Source organism: Ranitomeya imitator, chromosome 6 (assembly GCF_032444005.1).
Source record: "Ranitomeya imitator isolate aRanImi1 chromosome 6, aRanImi1.pri, whole genome shotgun sequence".
Lineage (NCBI taxonomy): Eukaryota > Metazoa > Chordata > Amphibia > Anura > Dendrobatidae > Ranitomeya > Ranitomeya imitator.
Genome location: NC_091287.1, coordinates 528,420,805 through 528,434,776, shown reverse-complemented (window position 1 = coordinate 528,434,776; position 13,972 = coordinate 528,420,805). Strand labels below are relative to the sequence as shown.

At 42.6% G+C, this 13,972-nt stretch overlaps 1 protein-coding gene across 1 annotated transcript in view; it reads right to left on the bottom strand.

Annotated features, from left to right (window-relative positions):
- The window catches only part of ANXA13 (annexin A13), a 62,224-nt gene that overhangs the window by 16,719 nt on the left and 31,533 nt on the right, over window positions 1-13,972 (bottom strand). Inside the window, exons 4-9 of the mRNA XM_069731852.1 lie at window positions 6,688-6,858; window positions 5,665-5,698; window positions 5,503-5,582; window positions 3,893-3,961; window positions 3,535-3,636; window positions 3,037-3,112 (exon numbers count right to left, since the gene is read on the bottom strand). Of these exons, the coding sequence (XP_069587953.1) occupies window positions 3,037-3,112; window positions 3,535-3,636; window positions 3,893-3,961; window positions 5,503-5,582; window positions 5,665-5,698; window positions 6,688-6,858 (532 nt within the window). The remainder of the gene's footprint in view (window positions 1-3,036; window positions 3,113-3,534; window positions 3,637-3,892; window positions 3,962-5,502; window positions 5,583-5,664; window positions 5,699-6,687; window positions 6,859-13,972) is intronic.

Sequence of the window (13,972 nt, the reverse complement as noted above, 5' to 3'; positions counted from 1 at the left end):
GTCTCTTCTGGGCTCTATAACTACCTTATTGCTCAGACATCTGGTGACAGACCATTGTATGGATCTGAGTGGGGAAAAAGAATTGGGGAAATCTTTTGGTGACTTCCAATGGAATGTTTTCTATTTGCATATAAGGGTTCAATTGCTACCAAAGCCCAAGAAACTTCCTTCAAGATTATTTCTAGATGGTACCGTGCACTGGCGTTGTTACTTAAAATGTACCCCACGGTATCGGACAAATTTTTTAGGGGATAGTTACACACATTTGGTGGAATTGTTCTATAATTTAAAAAAAAAAATGACCCAGGCAATCCTACTTATCAAGAAGATGTCCGAGCTTTGTATAACTAACTCCCCCAAGGATCTCTTGCTTTTTTATGGTCCCAACTAATGATGGGCGAACCCGAACAGTAGAGATCGGTGTCTGTATTGAACACCTACTGTTCGGGCACGGACACTGAACACAAACTTCATCAGGAAGTTTGTGTTTCTGTTCGGGTTCGAGAGTCCGAACACCGTGTGTTTGTCATGTGCAAGACAGCGCGACAAACACCGTTTCTGATCGACGGTAAAATCATCCCCGCCGGTCAGAGAGCCGCGGCCTAAAGACAGCGTGAGCGCTCAGCTGTGATCGGAGGTATAAAGTTTACCTCCGGTCACTGGTGTCAGCGGATGGGACTACTGCTCCCATCATCCGACTCCTGCTGCCACTAATAACAGCGAGAGCAGGAGCGGCGGATGGGTGTATTCATAAGTCGGCTCCTGCACTGTAAATAAATAATTAAAAAAAAAAACCCGGCAAGGGTTCCCCTGTATTTTTGATAACCAGCCAGGCAAAACTCACAGCTGGGGGCTGCAGCCCTCAGTTGTCAGCTTTAACAAGGTTGGTTATCAAGAATAGAGGGGTCTCTACGCTGTTCTGCTTTTTATGGTCCCGAATAGTGATGAGCGAGTATACTCGTTACTTGAGTTTCTCCGAGAATGCTTGGGTGGTATGCGAGTATTTCAGCGTGCTCTGAGATTTAGTTTAGTTTATGTCAACGCAGTTGCATGATTTGCGGCTGCTAGACAGATTCATTCTTCCCAGCCTAGTGCCGGGTTACAATTTTGTTTCTGGTGTCCTTCAATAGCTCCTTGGTCTTCACCGCAATGGAGTTTGGAGTGTGACTGTTTGAGGTTGTGGACAGGTGTCTTTTATACTGATAACAAGTTCAAACAGGCGCCATCACTACAGGTAATGAGTGGAGGACAGAGGAGCCTCTTAAAGAAGAAGTTACAGGTCTGTGAGAGCCAGAAATCTTGTTTTTAGGTGACTGTTGTGAATTCTGTTATCGAACTCCCTCCTGTGGTCATGAATGGTACTTTGGCGAGTTCTGTCCATGGACTCCCTCTGGTGGCTGTGAGTGGAGCTGCTGCTTCTGAGGTTCCTTCCACAGGTGACTTAGTTTATTCTTTGGCTGGCTGCTCTATTTAACTCCACTCAGATCGTTACTCCATGCCAGCTGTCAATGTTCTTGTACTGGTTCAGTTCGCTCTTGGATCTTTCTGGTGACCTGTCTACTCCAGCAGAAGCTAAGTCCCTGCTAGTTAATTATTTGTTCATTGTTTTCTTGTCCAGCTTGCTATCATGATTTTGCCTTGCTAGCTGGATGCTCTGGGATGCAGAGTGGCACCTCCGCACCGCGAGTCGGTGCGGAAGTCTTTTTGCACACTCTGCGTGGTCTTTTTGTAGTTTTTTGTGCTGACCGCAAAGTTACCTTTCCTATCCTCAGTCTGTTTAGTAAGTCTGGCCTCCTTTGCTGAAACCTGTTTCATTTCTGTGTTTGTGACTTTCATCTTAACTCACAGTCAATATATGTGGGGGGCTGCCTTTTCCTTTGGGGAATTTCTCTGAGGCAAGGTAGGCTTTATTTTCTATCTCTAGGGCTAGTTAGCTCTTAGGCTGTGAAGAGGCGTCTAGGCAGAGTTAGGTACGCTCCACGGCTATTTCTAGTGTGTGTGATAGGATTAGGGGTTGCAGTCAGCAGAGCTCCCACTTCCCAGAGCTTGTCCTGTGTTAGTTTAACCATCAGGTTGTTCCGGGTGCTCCTAACCACCAGGTCCATGACAGGTGACCAAATACTTATTTTCCACCATAATTTGCAAAATAAATCTTGCCAAATCAGACAAGGTGATTTTCTGGATTTGTTTTTCTCATTTTGACTCTCATAGTTGTGGTCTACCTATGATGTCAATTACAGGCCTCTCTCATCTTTTTAAGTGGGAGAACTTGCACAATTGGTGGCTGACTAAATACTTTTTTTCAATCACTGTCTCTATTGTTAACAGGTTTTCTATTATACCTTCTGTCTTGAAAATGTGAAAATGAAAAAACCTGCATAAAAATCTGATCTAAACAATAGATCATATTCTAATGGTTAATTCCCTTCTAAAGCAACATTTTTCTTCCCCCTCCTCCTCCTCCCATCAAAATGTTTATCCTCTTAGTATAGTGTAATGATCATATTATATAGCTCTGTGTACTTACAATTGCTTATTTTGCTTTTCTACCGAGATAATTATTCTCTTTTCCATTAGGTCTATGACATCAGGTGATTAATAACTGACAAGCTGAATCCTTCTAAGCTCTGTGTAGCAACAGGAGGTAAATTTTCCCTGCAGGACTCTAAGGTCACTGCAAAAGAATGTCAGGGGGAGGAAGGAGCAGCTGGGTCAGGAGGTGGAGGGGGATGATAAATGCAGGGACAAGAGACTTCCTGTTTCTACACAGAGCAGAGAAATGAGAAGAATTATCTTGGTACAAAAGTAAAATGATCAATTGTAAGTACCCAGTGCTGTATAATATGATGACTGCAATATATTAAGAGGAGAAAAACTTTGAGGGGAGGAGGATGATGATGAGGAGGAGGAGCGCTTCTTTTAAATCTGGAGGTTATGTTCTACAGATGAGCTTCCATTGAGTAGTAACCATGTGATCTGTATGAATCTGGTGGAAAATGAAGAAATAATTTCCATAACTATTCTAGTCACACATACCAATTGTTAGATAAGCTTTCTTCAAGTCTCCCGATGTTTCACTTTTGATTGCATCCTCAATGTTTTTACCATGCAGCTACGATAGAAGCAGAAAAAAAAACAGATTTTATACAATTATTAGGGGCAATAGGGATTGTTATTATCAGTTGTGTTCAGCATTGAAGAGGGGACATGAGATTGAAAGAGGTGAATGTCATATTAAAAAGCTGCCCTGCCCTTGTTTCCTCCTGTTCCAGGGGTGCGACATGCTTACAGAACTGGTGACCGGATGACCAAAGATGGGTCTTAACAACCATAAAAGAAACTTCTTGGAAAGTTTCCAGAAATCTGAAAGGGGGTTTGTCACCTACACATGCGGACTTATGTAATTACGCCCAGCATATTATAGGGACCGTTCTCCGAAATATTGTGCTGTTTTAATGGACATTGGATCATCATACATGGAGGAAGTCTTTATCTCTATGGCCGACCCAAGATTTCGACCTCCTTGATACTTACAATTTCATATGCTTTAAATGTGGCTCTTAGCTGCATGTAATTCCTTGTTGCCAAGATAACATTAAACTCCGACTCTTCCGTGCCCCATCGAGCTTCACCAGCCTGGGAAAGAGAATTGGGAAATAAGCAAATATTTTCTGGCACACCATTGTATACAGCGTGTGCAGAATTATTAGGAAACTTATATTTTTGACAATTAATTTCATTATTGAAAATAAGTGCCCAACAAGGAATAGTATGAAACGCTAAACAATTATACCGCCACACAGTGATTGTACCACAACTAGAATTTTCATAACATGACCACTATTTGGCTATTCCTATAACTACATAGGGTCTTCCGATTTTGGTTACTCACTTCATATAGTCTCTTGGCATCCTGACCGGCAAGATCCTTGTTAACTTCCAGACCTTCATCTCGGTTTGCCTAAAAAAAATTACTACATGTGTGTGTGTGTATATATATATATATATATATATATATATATATAGTCCATTAGAGGTCCAGATTTTCATGGTTACCAGATTTCCACATATTTACGAAAATTAATGACCCCTATATTTGACTCCTCCCTGTCCTCCCTCGCTGCCACATTTGGCCTACTATATACAATAGTGGTTCTAAGCCGATCCCGTTCCATACGTGACTGGTGCCGTCTGCGTTGAACATCCATCATCAGCCTCTAACATCAGCGATCGGAGCAAATTAAAGCTGCTGCCAACCTCTGACAGCAGCGTATAAGTGGTGCGCTCCCAATGGTTTGCCTATTCAGGTGATCACCCATTGTATGAGATCGCGGGGTGATGATGGGTGGCATACAGGGACCTACTGAAGATGCTCGTTGCGGCCAACTTATACTCTTGTGGCTGGAGTTTATTGGAAGTTTTACTATATACGGCAATACTGAAGTCTTACGGTATATAAAGATCGCAGGTAAAAAAAAAAAAAAAAAAAAAAAAAGTTACAAAAAATAAAACGTTTAATATAAAAATAAATAAAAAACAAATATATTTGGTATCATCGTGGGGACAAAGGTCTGATCTACGAAAATAGAACATTTTGTAACCAGTCTGGTGATTACCGTGAAAGGAAGAAAAAAAATGGAATCTCCAGAATTGCTGTTTTTTTCTGTTAATGCACTTCCCACAAAATTATTTTTATTTACATATGATTCTCCAGGTCAGTACAAGTATGAAGAGCCCAAACATATATCGTTTGTTTTATTATTTAAGTGGTGAAAAAAAAAAAAATTATGAAATTTGTAATTAAATTTTTTTTTTGCTTGTGTCGCCATTTTCCGAGACCTGTTACCGTAGTGTTCTCATTTTTTGGGCTATGGGGCTGGGTGAGGGATTACTTTTTGCACCCTGAGCTTTTTTGTATTGATACCATTTTAGGGTAGGTATGATGTTTTGGTCCACCAGACTTTGGCCCCTTGAATGGACACATTAGGGAGCCCTTTAAGGCCTCCAAAACCCATAATGTCAAATTCAATAAAACTGCCCCGATAAAGAAAACTAGTGGAAAGTGGCGTTTCGCCGAAATGTCTCCACCTCTGGTGTGCTTCTTGGGTGGGAATGAGCTTACTGATGTTCAGCACGTGTTATTTGTGACATACACTAGATTGTGGCCCATTTCGCAGCCTTTTAAGGCTTCCATACCCACAATTGTTGGGTCGATAGCTACCTCCCCCCTACACATGAACAATCATCCTGTGTTCTCTATGAGAGAGCCGCTGCCAAACTCCTCTGGCAGTGGCTTATATCTGCTCCGAAAAATAAGGATCGGCCATTGGAAAATTCCAATATGCTGATTCTTCTCTTTCCCAATATCTGTCCACGAGCATAAATTATATATGGCAGATGCACTTCTCAACCAAATGCACTGGATCCAGTACGTCCTAGTTTCTGGTTTCCAACATGCCTTATCCCCGGAGGTCAATATTACAAGACTCATAGTAGAAGTACCTGCAGCAATGAGATGAGTATCTTCCGGAAGTAACCACTGGTTTCACTATTCACATCAGCCTCCAAATCTCGCCCGAACACTGAGATACAGACACATATGAATGTCACAGCTGAGGGCGGCATCCCTGCAAGGCAGTACTGCACAGGAGCCATAATACTTACATTTCTTGTACGACTCTTTTATGTTTCGAATTTGCTGAAAAACAAAGATGGATATCATGGAGGATGGCGACTTATCAGAGGTAAGTCACAGAGTCACCTCGCTTCTGTAGAAACGCATAGTCCCTGCTTGGTCCCTGATGCGCATTTCATGCAATAAAATGCAAATTAATTTTTTAAAAATCATACAATGTGATTTTCTGGTTTTTATTTTTAGATTCTGTCTCTCACAGGTGAAGTGGACCTACGATAAAAATGACAGACCTCAATATGTATATTGAAATATTGCAACTTTTACAGTGCCCAGTAGAGCACACAAAGTAGGCTGACACTTCCTGTTTTCTGTAGTTCACTTGACAGCTTTACTGTGTAGACTAAGACAGAATCAGCAGAGAATTATGGATTTCATGACAGCTTTCTTGTACTGATGTGATCTAAATAACCCAGGATGGTAATGCCATACAATAATCACAATGATCCCTTGTAAGTCCCCGATCTTTAGGGGATGGGCTGTTCGTCAGCACCAAGTCTGTGGACAGATACTTATACAACTCATACCAACTGCCATAAAGCACACACTATGCTGCGCTGTCTATACAGACAAATCAGGAGGAAACTGTATATAGTCAATATGTTCCCCCGAAGAGGCATAAAAAAAAAAAAAAAATAGTACAATAAAACTTTAACTAAATTATGTGTATACAGCTCCTATGCAGACCAATCTGTCTCCTTGATTACATACATCAAATGAACCCTGTGCAGTCTGATCTTGAAGCCATTTATTAACCAGTTCCAGTACTCTGTTTAGCAAAAATAACTAGTAGATGGTACATACAACTGCATTTTTACAATATTTGCAGTGTTTGTAGGTTAAAACCACGGAGATACATAGTTCTGCATATGGGCTGCATACATCAAACGGTAAAAAAATGGATTGTCATCAGGACTATTTGATGCTATGAAATGGTTGCAAAGTTGTATCCATTGCAAAAAAATGCAATTGAGTGATCTAAGGAGACGATGTACCTGGTTGGCTCTTGTACAAAGGATTTGGATCAGCAGAGATTCGTTGGTTCCTGCCCCTTTCATGGCTTTTCTCAGTTCTTTTGCGTCAAATTCACAGGGACGATCAAGCAACGCCAAGGCAGTCTTCTCGAAGTGGCCACTCAGTTCACTTTTTAATACACTATCTAAGTCCTGAAAAAAAAAACACAAAAAAACAAACAAATGTAAGGCAAAACATAGAAAACCTCTTTAGCGCTTATTCCCACATCAGTATTTGGGAGAATTTAGATGAGTGTTTGTATGCCAAAACCAGGAGTGGAACTTACAGAGAAAAAGCTAAAATTGACAAAATAACATCTATTCTGTGTTTTGGAAAAAAATTCTGATGTGTGAATAAAGCCTTAAAAGTTTGATCTCAAAGGGGATAACTTGCTGATCACTGGGGCTCCGACTGCTGGGACACCCAAAAATCCCAAGGACGCGACTCATTGAATGGAGTGGAGGCGCACGTGCTTTCCATTTGCTCAATTCATTTTCTATAGCACTGCCGAAGAAAGATGAGTGAAGTGCTCCTCTATTTTCCTAGACAGTTAAAGGGGTTTTCCTCTACTAAGACAACTGCTTCTTTTTCAAAATGTTTGGTCCCCACAAAGCAATAAAGCTTATACTCACCTCCCATGCTGGGCCGTTCCTGCGGTGTTGGCACTCACTCTTCTGGGGCTCTTGTGTGTTGTTGTGACACATGACACGGGCACCCAATCAGCACTGGCGTCACTGTCTCCGCCTTCGGACAAATTGAACATGAAGAGGAAGTCAGAGCTGCAGCTGACCTCGGACTTCCTCTTCCTGCTCAATTCAACAGAAGGCGAGGACAATGAGGTCAACACTGATTGGTACACCGGCGTCACGTGACCTAACACCATGAGAGCCCCGTGGAGACCGAGTGGTGACACCACGGGAATGACGCCAGCATGAGAGATGAGTATAAGCTTTATTATTTTATAGGGGCCAAGCAAGGGGTATGAGAAGAACTTGTCCAAGTAGTGGACAACTTCTTTAATGCAGTAAAATTTGAGAATGTGCAGAGTCACATTCTCAAGATCTCTGGGTGTCCCAGCGGTCTGAACCCCCAGCGATCAGAAAACTATCCCTTATCCTATTTTTGGATTCCTGGTCCTTAGAACCTAATTTGGGAATGTATACCTTGTGCATTTGTGTAAGGAACATCAACTGGCTCAAATGATGGTGGGACCACCACCCAGGGGTGTGGACATACCGCATGTGCAGCCTGTGAGGCTGCATCGGTACCCAGAGGTGGAGGGGGGCCCCTGCAGGGCGGCTAATAATGAGGGCAATCTGGCCTTTTTATCCGGCCTCGAGGCTCCAGTGGGCCTCTGGCCAGATTGCCTTCATGTGCGGCGGGCAAGGAGAGATCCCTGCAGCTCCGCTTCGTAGGACACAGCAGTCAGCGGCGCGGCTGGAGCGCTGCGGTGGAATGTGCAGAGAGGCAAATGGTGCTATGTGTGTGTGTGTTTGTCGGCGGAGGAGAGGGCAATGATTGGGTGACGGAGAGGGCAATCATGGGGGTGGCGGGGGAGAAGGTAATGATGGAGATGGTAAAAAGGACAATGATGGAGGTGGTGGAAAGGGCAATAATGGGGGTGGTGGGGTAGGAGGAAATGATAGAGGTGGTGGAATGGGCAATGATGGTGGGGAAGAAGGCAATGATGGAGGTGGTGGAAAGGACAATGATGTTGGTGATTGAAAGGGCAATAATGGGATGGTGGGGAGGAGGAAATGATGGAGGTGGTGGAATGGGCAATGATGGGGTTGTGGGGAAAGAGGCAATGATGGAGGTGGTGGGGGAGAAGGCAATGATGGGGGGCGATGGAGAGGGCAATGATTGGGTGGTGAGGGAGAAAGCAATGGTGGAGGCGGTGGAAAGGGCAATGATGGGGGTGATGAGGGAGAAAGCAATGATGGAGGTGGTGGAAAAGACAATGATGGGGTGGTGGGGAGGAGGAAATGATGGAGGTGGTGGAATGGGCAATGATGGGGTGGTGGGGGAGAAAGCAATGATGGTGGTGGTGGAAAGGACATGATGTCATGGTGGAAATGTCAATAATGGGGGTGGTGGGGGAGGAGGAAATGATAGAGGTGGTGGAATGGGCAATGATGGTGGGGGAGAAGGCAATGATGGAGGTGGTGGAAAGGACAATGATGTTGGTGGTCGAAAGGGCAATAATGGGGTGGTAGGGAGGAGGAAATGATGGAGGTGGAATGGGCAATGATGGGGATGGTGGGGGGAGAAGGCAATAATAATATAATAATAATTTTTATTTATATAGCGCCAACATATTCCGCAGCGCTTTACAAATTATAGAGGGGACTTGTACATACAATAGACATTACAGCATAACAGAAATACAGTTCAAAACAGATACCAAGAGGAGTGAGGGCCCTGCTCGTAAGCTTACAAACTATGAGGAAAAGGGGAGACACGAGAGGTGGATGGTAACAATTGCTATAGTTATTCGGACCAGCCATAGTGTAAGGCTTGGGTGTTCATGTAAAGCTGCATGAACCAGTTAATTAATTTTTTTTTTTTAATATAGGCCACACAGGGATCGTTAGGTTAATGCATTGAGGCGGTAGGCCAGTCTGAACAAATGAGTTTTTAGGGCACGCTTAAAACTGTGGGGATTGGGGATTAATCGTATTATCCTAGGTAGTGCATTCCAAAGAATCGGCGCAGCACGTGATGGTGGCAGTGGTAAGGACAATGATGGGGTGGTGGGGAAGAAGGCAATGATGGAGGTGGTGAGGGAGAAAGCAATGGTGGAGGTGGTGGAAAGGGCAATGATGGGGTGATGAGGGAGAAAGCAATGATGGAGGTGGTGGAATGGGCATGGGTGTGGGAGGCGGGGAAAAAGGCAATGATGGTGGTAGTGGAAAGGACAATGATAGTCGTGGTGGAAAGGGCAATAATGGGGGTGGTGGGGGAGAAGGAAATGATGGAGGTGGTGGAATGGGCAATGATGGGAGAAAAAGCAATGATGGTGGTGGTGGAAAGAACAATGATGGTCATGGTGGAAAAGGCAATAATGTGGGTGGTGGGGGAGAAGGAAATGATGGAGGTGGTGGAATGGGCAATGATGGGGCGGTGGGGAAGGAGGCAATGATGGAGGTGGTGGGGAAGAAGGCAATGATGGAGGTGGTGGGGAAGAAGGCAATGATGGGGTGATAGAAAGGACAATGATGGGGCAGTGGGGAAGTAGGTAATGATGGAGGTGGTGGGGAAGAAGGCAATGATGGGGGTGATAGAGAGGGCAATGATGGGGTGGTGGGGGAGAAAGCAATGATGGAGGTCGTGGAAAGGGCAATGATGGGGGTGGTGGGGGAGAAAGCAATGATGGAGGGGGTGGAAAGGACAATGATGGGGGTGGTGGGGAGAAAGCAATGATGGAGGTGGTGGAAATGACGATGGGGTGGTGGGGGAGAAAGCAATGATGGAGGTGGTGGAAAGGACAATGATAGGGGTGGTGGGGGAGAAAGCAATGATAGAGGTAGTGAAGAGGGCAATAATGGGGGTGGGGAAATTACAGTAATGAGATGCGGTGGAAGGAGGACAATGAGTGGTGTGGGGGATTGGGATGGGAGGAAGGGGGATTTATAATGGATTTAGGAACAGGGGGAGGTGGAGAAAGACATTATTGCTTATTATGTTTAACACAATCCCTTAGTATATAGTGTACTCACTTGTAGTGTACTCACTTATTATACATAGCACAGTCCCTTTGTATATAGTGTACTTGATTATTATGTATAGCGCCATCCCTCAGTATATAGTGTAGTCACTTTTTATGTATAGCACAGTCCCTTAGTATATAGTGTACTCACTTATGTATAGCACAGTCCTTTAGTACATAGTGTACTCACTTATGTCTAACACAGTCCCTTAGTGTACACACAGTGTAACACAGTGTACTTACTTATTATGTATAACACAGTCCCTTAGTATATAGTGTCCTTAGTTGCATAGTTTCCTCTTTCATTATGTATAACACTATCCTTATTGCGTACCATCCTCTCTAGTTATATATGGTGCCATCCCTTATTATATAGCCTTCTCTGCTGTTATGTACAGTGCTGTCTCTTACATTGTATATTCTTGTTATTGTTGTTATTCACAGCACCCTCTATTATTACTTAGTCTCCTCTCTTGTTAGATACAAAATGACAGCTGATGGAGCAGTCGGTGACCAGACTACCAGTCCATCAGCTCCTCTATTAGAAAAGAAGCTTTCCCATGCTCCATCAGCCATCATTGCATTATACAGCTAACAAGACAGGACGGTATGTAATAAAAAAACAGGGCTCTATATAATCCAATATGTAAGGGATGGTGCTGTACATAACATGAGAGAGCACTGTGTAATAAGGGACGGCAATATACATAATAAAGGAGACTATGTAATATATATATGTACTGTATGTGTGTGTGGCTATATATATATATATATAATATATATATATAGAGACCCCCACATCAAAACCCTGTCATGGGCAGCCAAATCTCCACACCTGAACCCAATTGAAAACCTCTCGAATGTAATCAAGAGGAAGATGGATAGTCACAAGCCATCAAACAAAGAAGAACTGCTTATATTTTTGCGCCAGGAGTGGCATAAGGTCACCCAAAAGCAATGTGAGGGACTGGTGGAAAGCATGCCAAGACGCAAGAAAGCTGTGATTAAAAATCATGGTTATTCCACAAAATATTGATTTCTGAACTCTTCCTGAGTTAAAACGTTAGTATTGTTGTTTCTAAATGATTATGAACTTGTTTTCTTTGCGTTATTTTAGGTCTGAATTTTTTTTTTAAATTTTGACCTTTTCTCCTTTTCATAAAAAAAAAATACAAAATTTATTGCTTGGAAATTTGGAGACATGTCAGAAGTTTGTTCATTTATTCTATAATTTACATTTAGCTAAAAAATATACCTATAAAGAGAAAAAGCTGAACATTTTTCAGTGATCTCTTAATTTTTGCCAGAGCTGTATATATAATATATATATATATATATATATATATATATATATATATATATATATATATATATATATATATATATATATATATATATATATATATATATATATATATCTTTGTTGCCATAAAAGGAGGGGGGCCCCAAGCTGTCAGTGTCCGCCCCTGCCACCACCGTTTGTACCCCAAATCCCACAACTCAATAGAAAGACGCCTTCACATAATACAGCAAATAGCCGGCCATGTTATTTTATAAATCTGTTTCCATACAAGGGATTTGGATCTGGGTATTGACACTGAATTTAACACCCCCAAATATGTAATGCTGAAAAAATTGTAGATTCTCACAGAACCCTGTGTATATTGGTGGGGTCTGACCACCACCTGCAAGAAAGAAATAACAGTAGATTTGGGAACGCTCCATACTTTGGCCATAATAATCCAACCATGTGTCTATCAAAAGAAGCCAAAAAAGAGCCAACAAGAGATGACGTGGTCACAATGATTGTTGAAGGGAATCTATCGGTACGTTTTTATGTATTGGAGTAATGGTGTGGCTGAATAGGTGCTGGTCCCCTATGCAATATTATATTTTCTATATATATCTGATGTGAGAAATCTTGTGTAGAAGCTGTAGGCAAATTAAGCTTGAAGTGCACTGGAGGCGTGTCGGTGCATTTGGACAGCTTTTTTCCAATTGCATTGACATGCCCTCAGTGCACTTCTAGCCTAATTTTCTTACGGCTTCTATGCTAGATTTCTCATGATTAGCAAGTTGGAACTCTATGAAAAAAAAAATATTTTTTTCTTGACTAACGAGTACCTACACAACCATACCACTGCCGCCATATGTAAAAACGACTTCAATGATTAATCCTAGCAATAACATAGTTATCAACACAGATTATGGTAAATTTGGGATGTTGTAGATTCACAACCATTCCTGCCCAGGACTGTACCAGACCCCACCAGCACCAGCGATCACCCTCTTATGGGTTGGGTTAATGAGAAACCTCCTTTGACTCAAGAATTTCTAAAATTTGCTGGGACTGTTTCTTCAAATAAAAGTAAACAATCCAGGTCTTCAGATGAGTATACAGTGGGGAAAAAAAGTATTTAGTCAGCCACCAATTGTGCAAGTTCTCCCACTTACAAAGATGAGAGAGGCCTGTAATTGACATCATAGGTAAAACAACTATGAGAGTCACAATGAGAAAACAAATCCAGAAAATCACCTTGTCTGATTTGGCAAGATTTATTTTGCAAATTATGGTGGAAAATAAGTATTTGGTCAAAAACAAAAATTAATCTCAATATTTTGTTATATATCCTTTGTTGGCAATGACAGAGGTCAAACATTTTCTGTAAGTCTTCACAAGGTTGCCACACACTGTTGTTGGTATGTTGGCCCATTCCTCCATGCAGATCTCCTCTAGAGCAGTGATGTTTTGGGCCTGTCGCTGGGCAACACGGACTTTCAACTCGCTCCAATGGTTCTCTATGGGGTTGAGATCTGGAGACTGGTTAGGCCACTCCAGGACCTTCATATGTGTCTTACGAAGCCACTCCTTCGTTGCCCTTGCAATGTGCTTGGGATCATTATGATGCTGAAAGACCCATGAACGTTTCATCTTCAATGCCCTTGCTGATGGAAGCAGGTTTGCACTCAAAATCTCATGATACATGGCCCCTTTTATTCTTTCATGTACATGGATTTGATTTGATTCTGAGCTTTCATTCACCCCCCACATCCGATCACTGGCTCGCTCTTCTTATCTGCATCTCAAAAACATTTCTAGAATTCGCCCTTTTCTTACTTTCGACTCTGCAAAAACTTTTACTGTTTCACTCATTCATTTAAGTCTGGACTCTTTAAGTCTGGACTATTGTAACTCTCTACTAATCGGCCTCCCTCTTACCAAACTCTCCCCGCTCCAATCTGTCCTGAATGCTGCAGCCAGGATCATATTCCTCACTAACCGTTACACCAATGCCTCTACCTTGTGCCAGTCATTACACTGGCTACCCATCCACTCCAGAATCCAGTACAAAACTATTACCCCCATTCACAAAGCACTCCATGGCTCAGCACCACCCTACATCTCCTCCCTGGTCTCAGTCTACCACCCTACCCGTGCCCTCCGCTCCGCTAATGACCTCAGGTTAGCATCCTCAATAATCAGAACCTCCCACTCCCATCTCCAAGACTTCGCCAATTCTTTGGAATGCACTACCCAGGTTAATATGATTAATCTC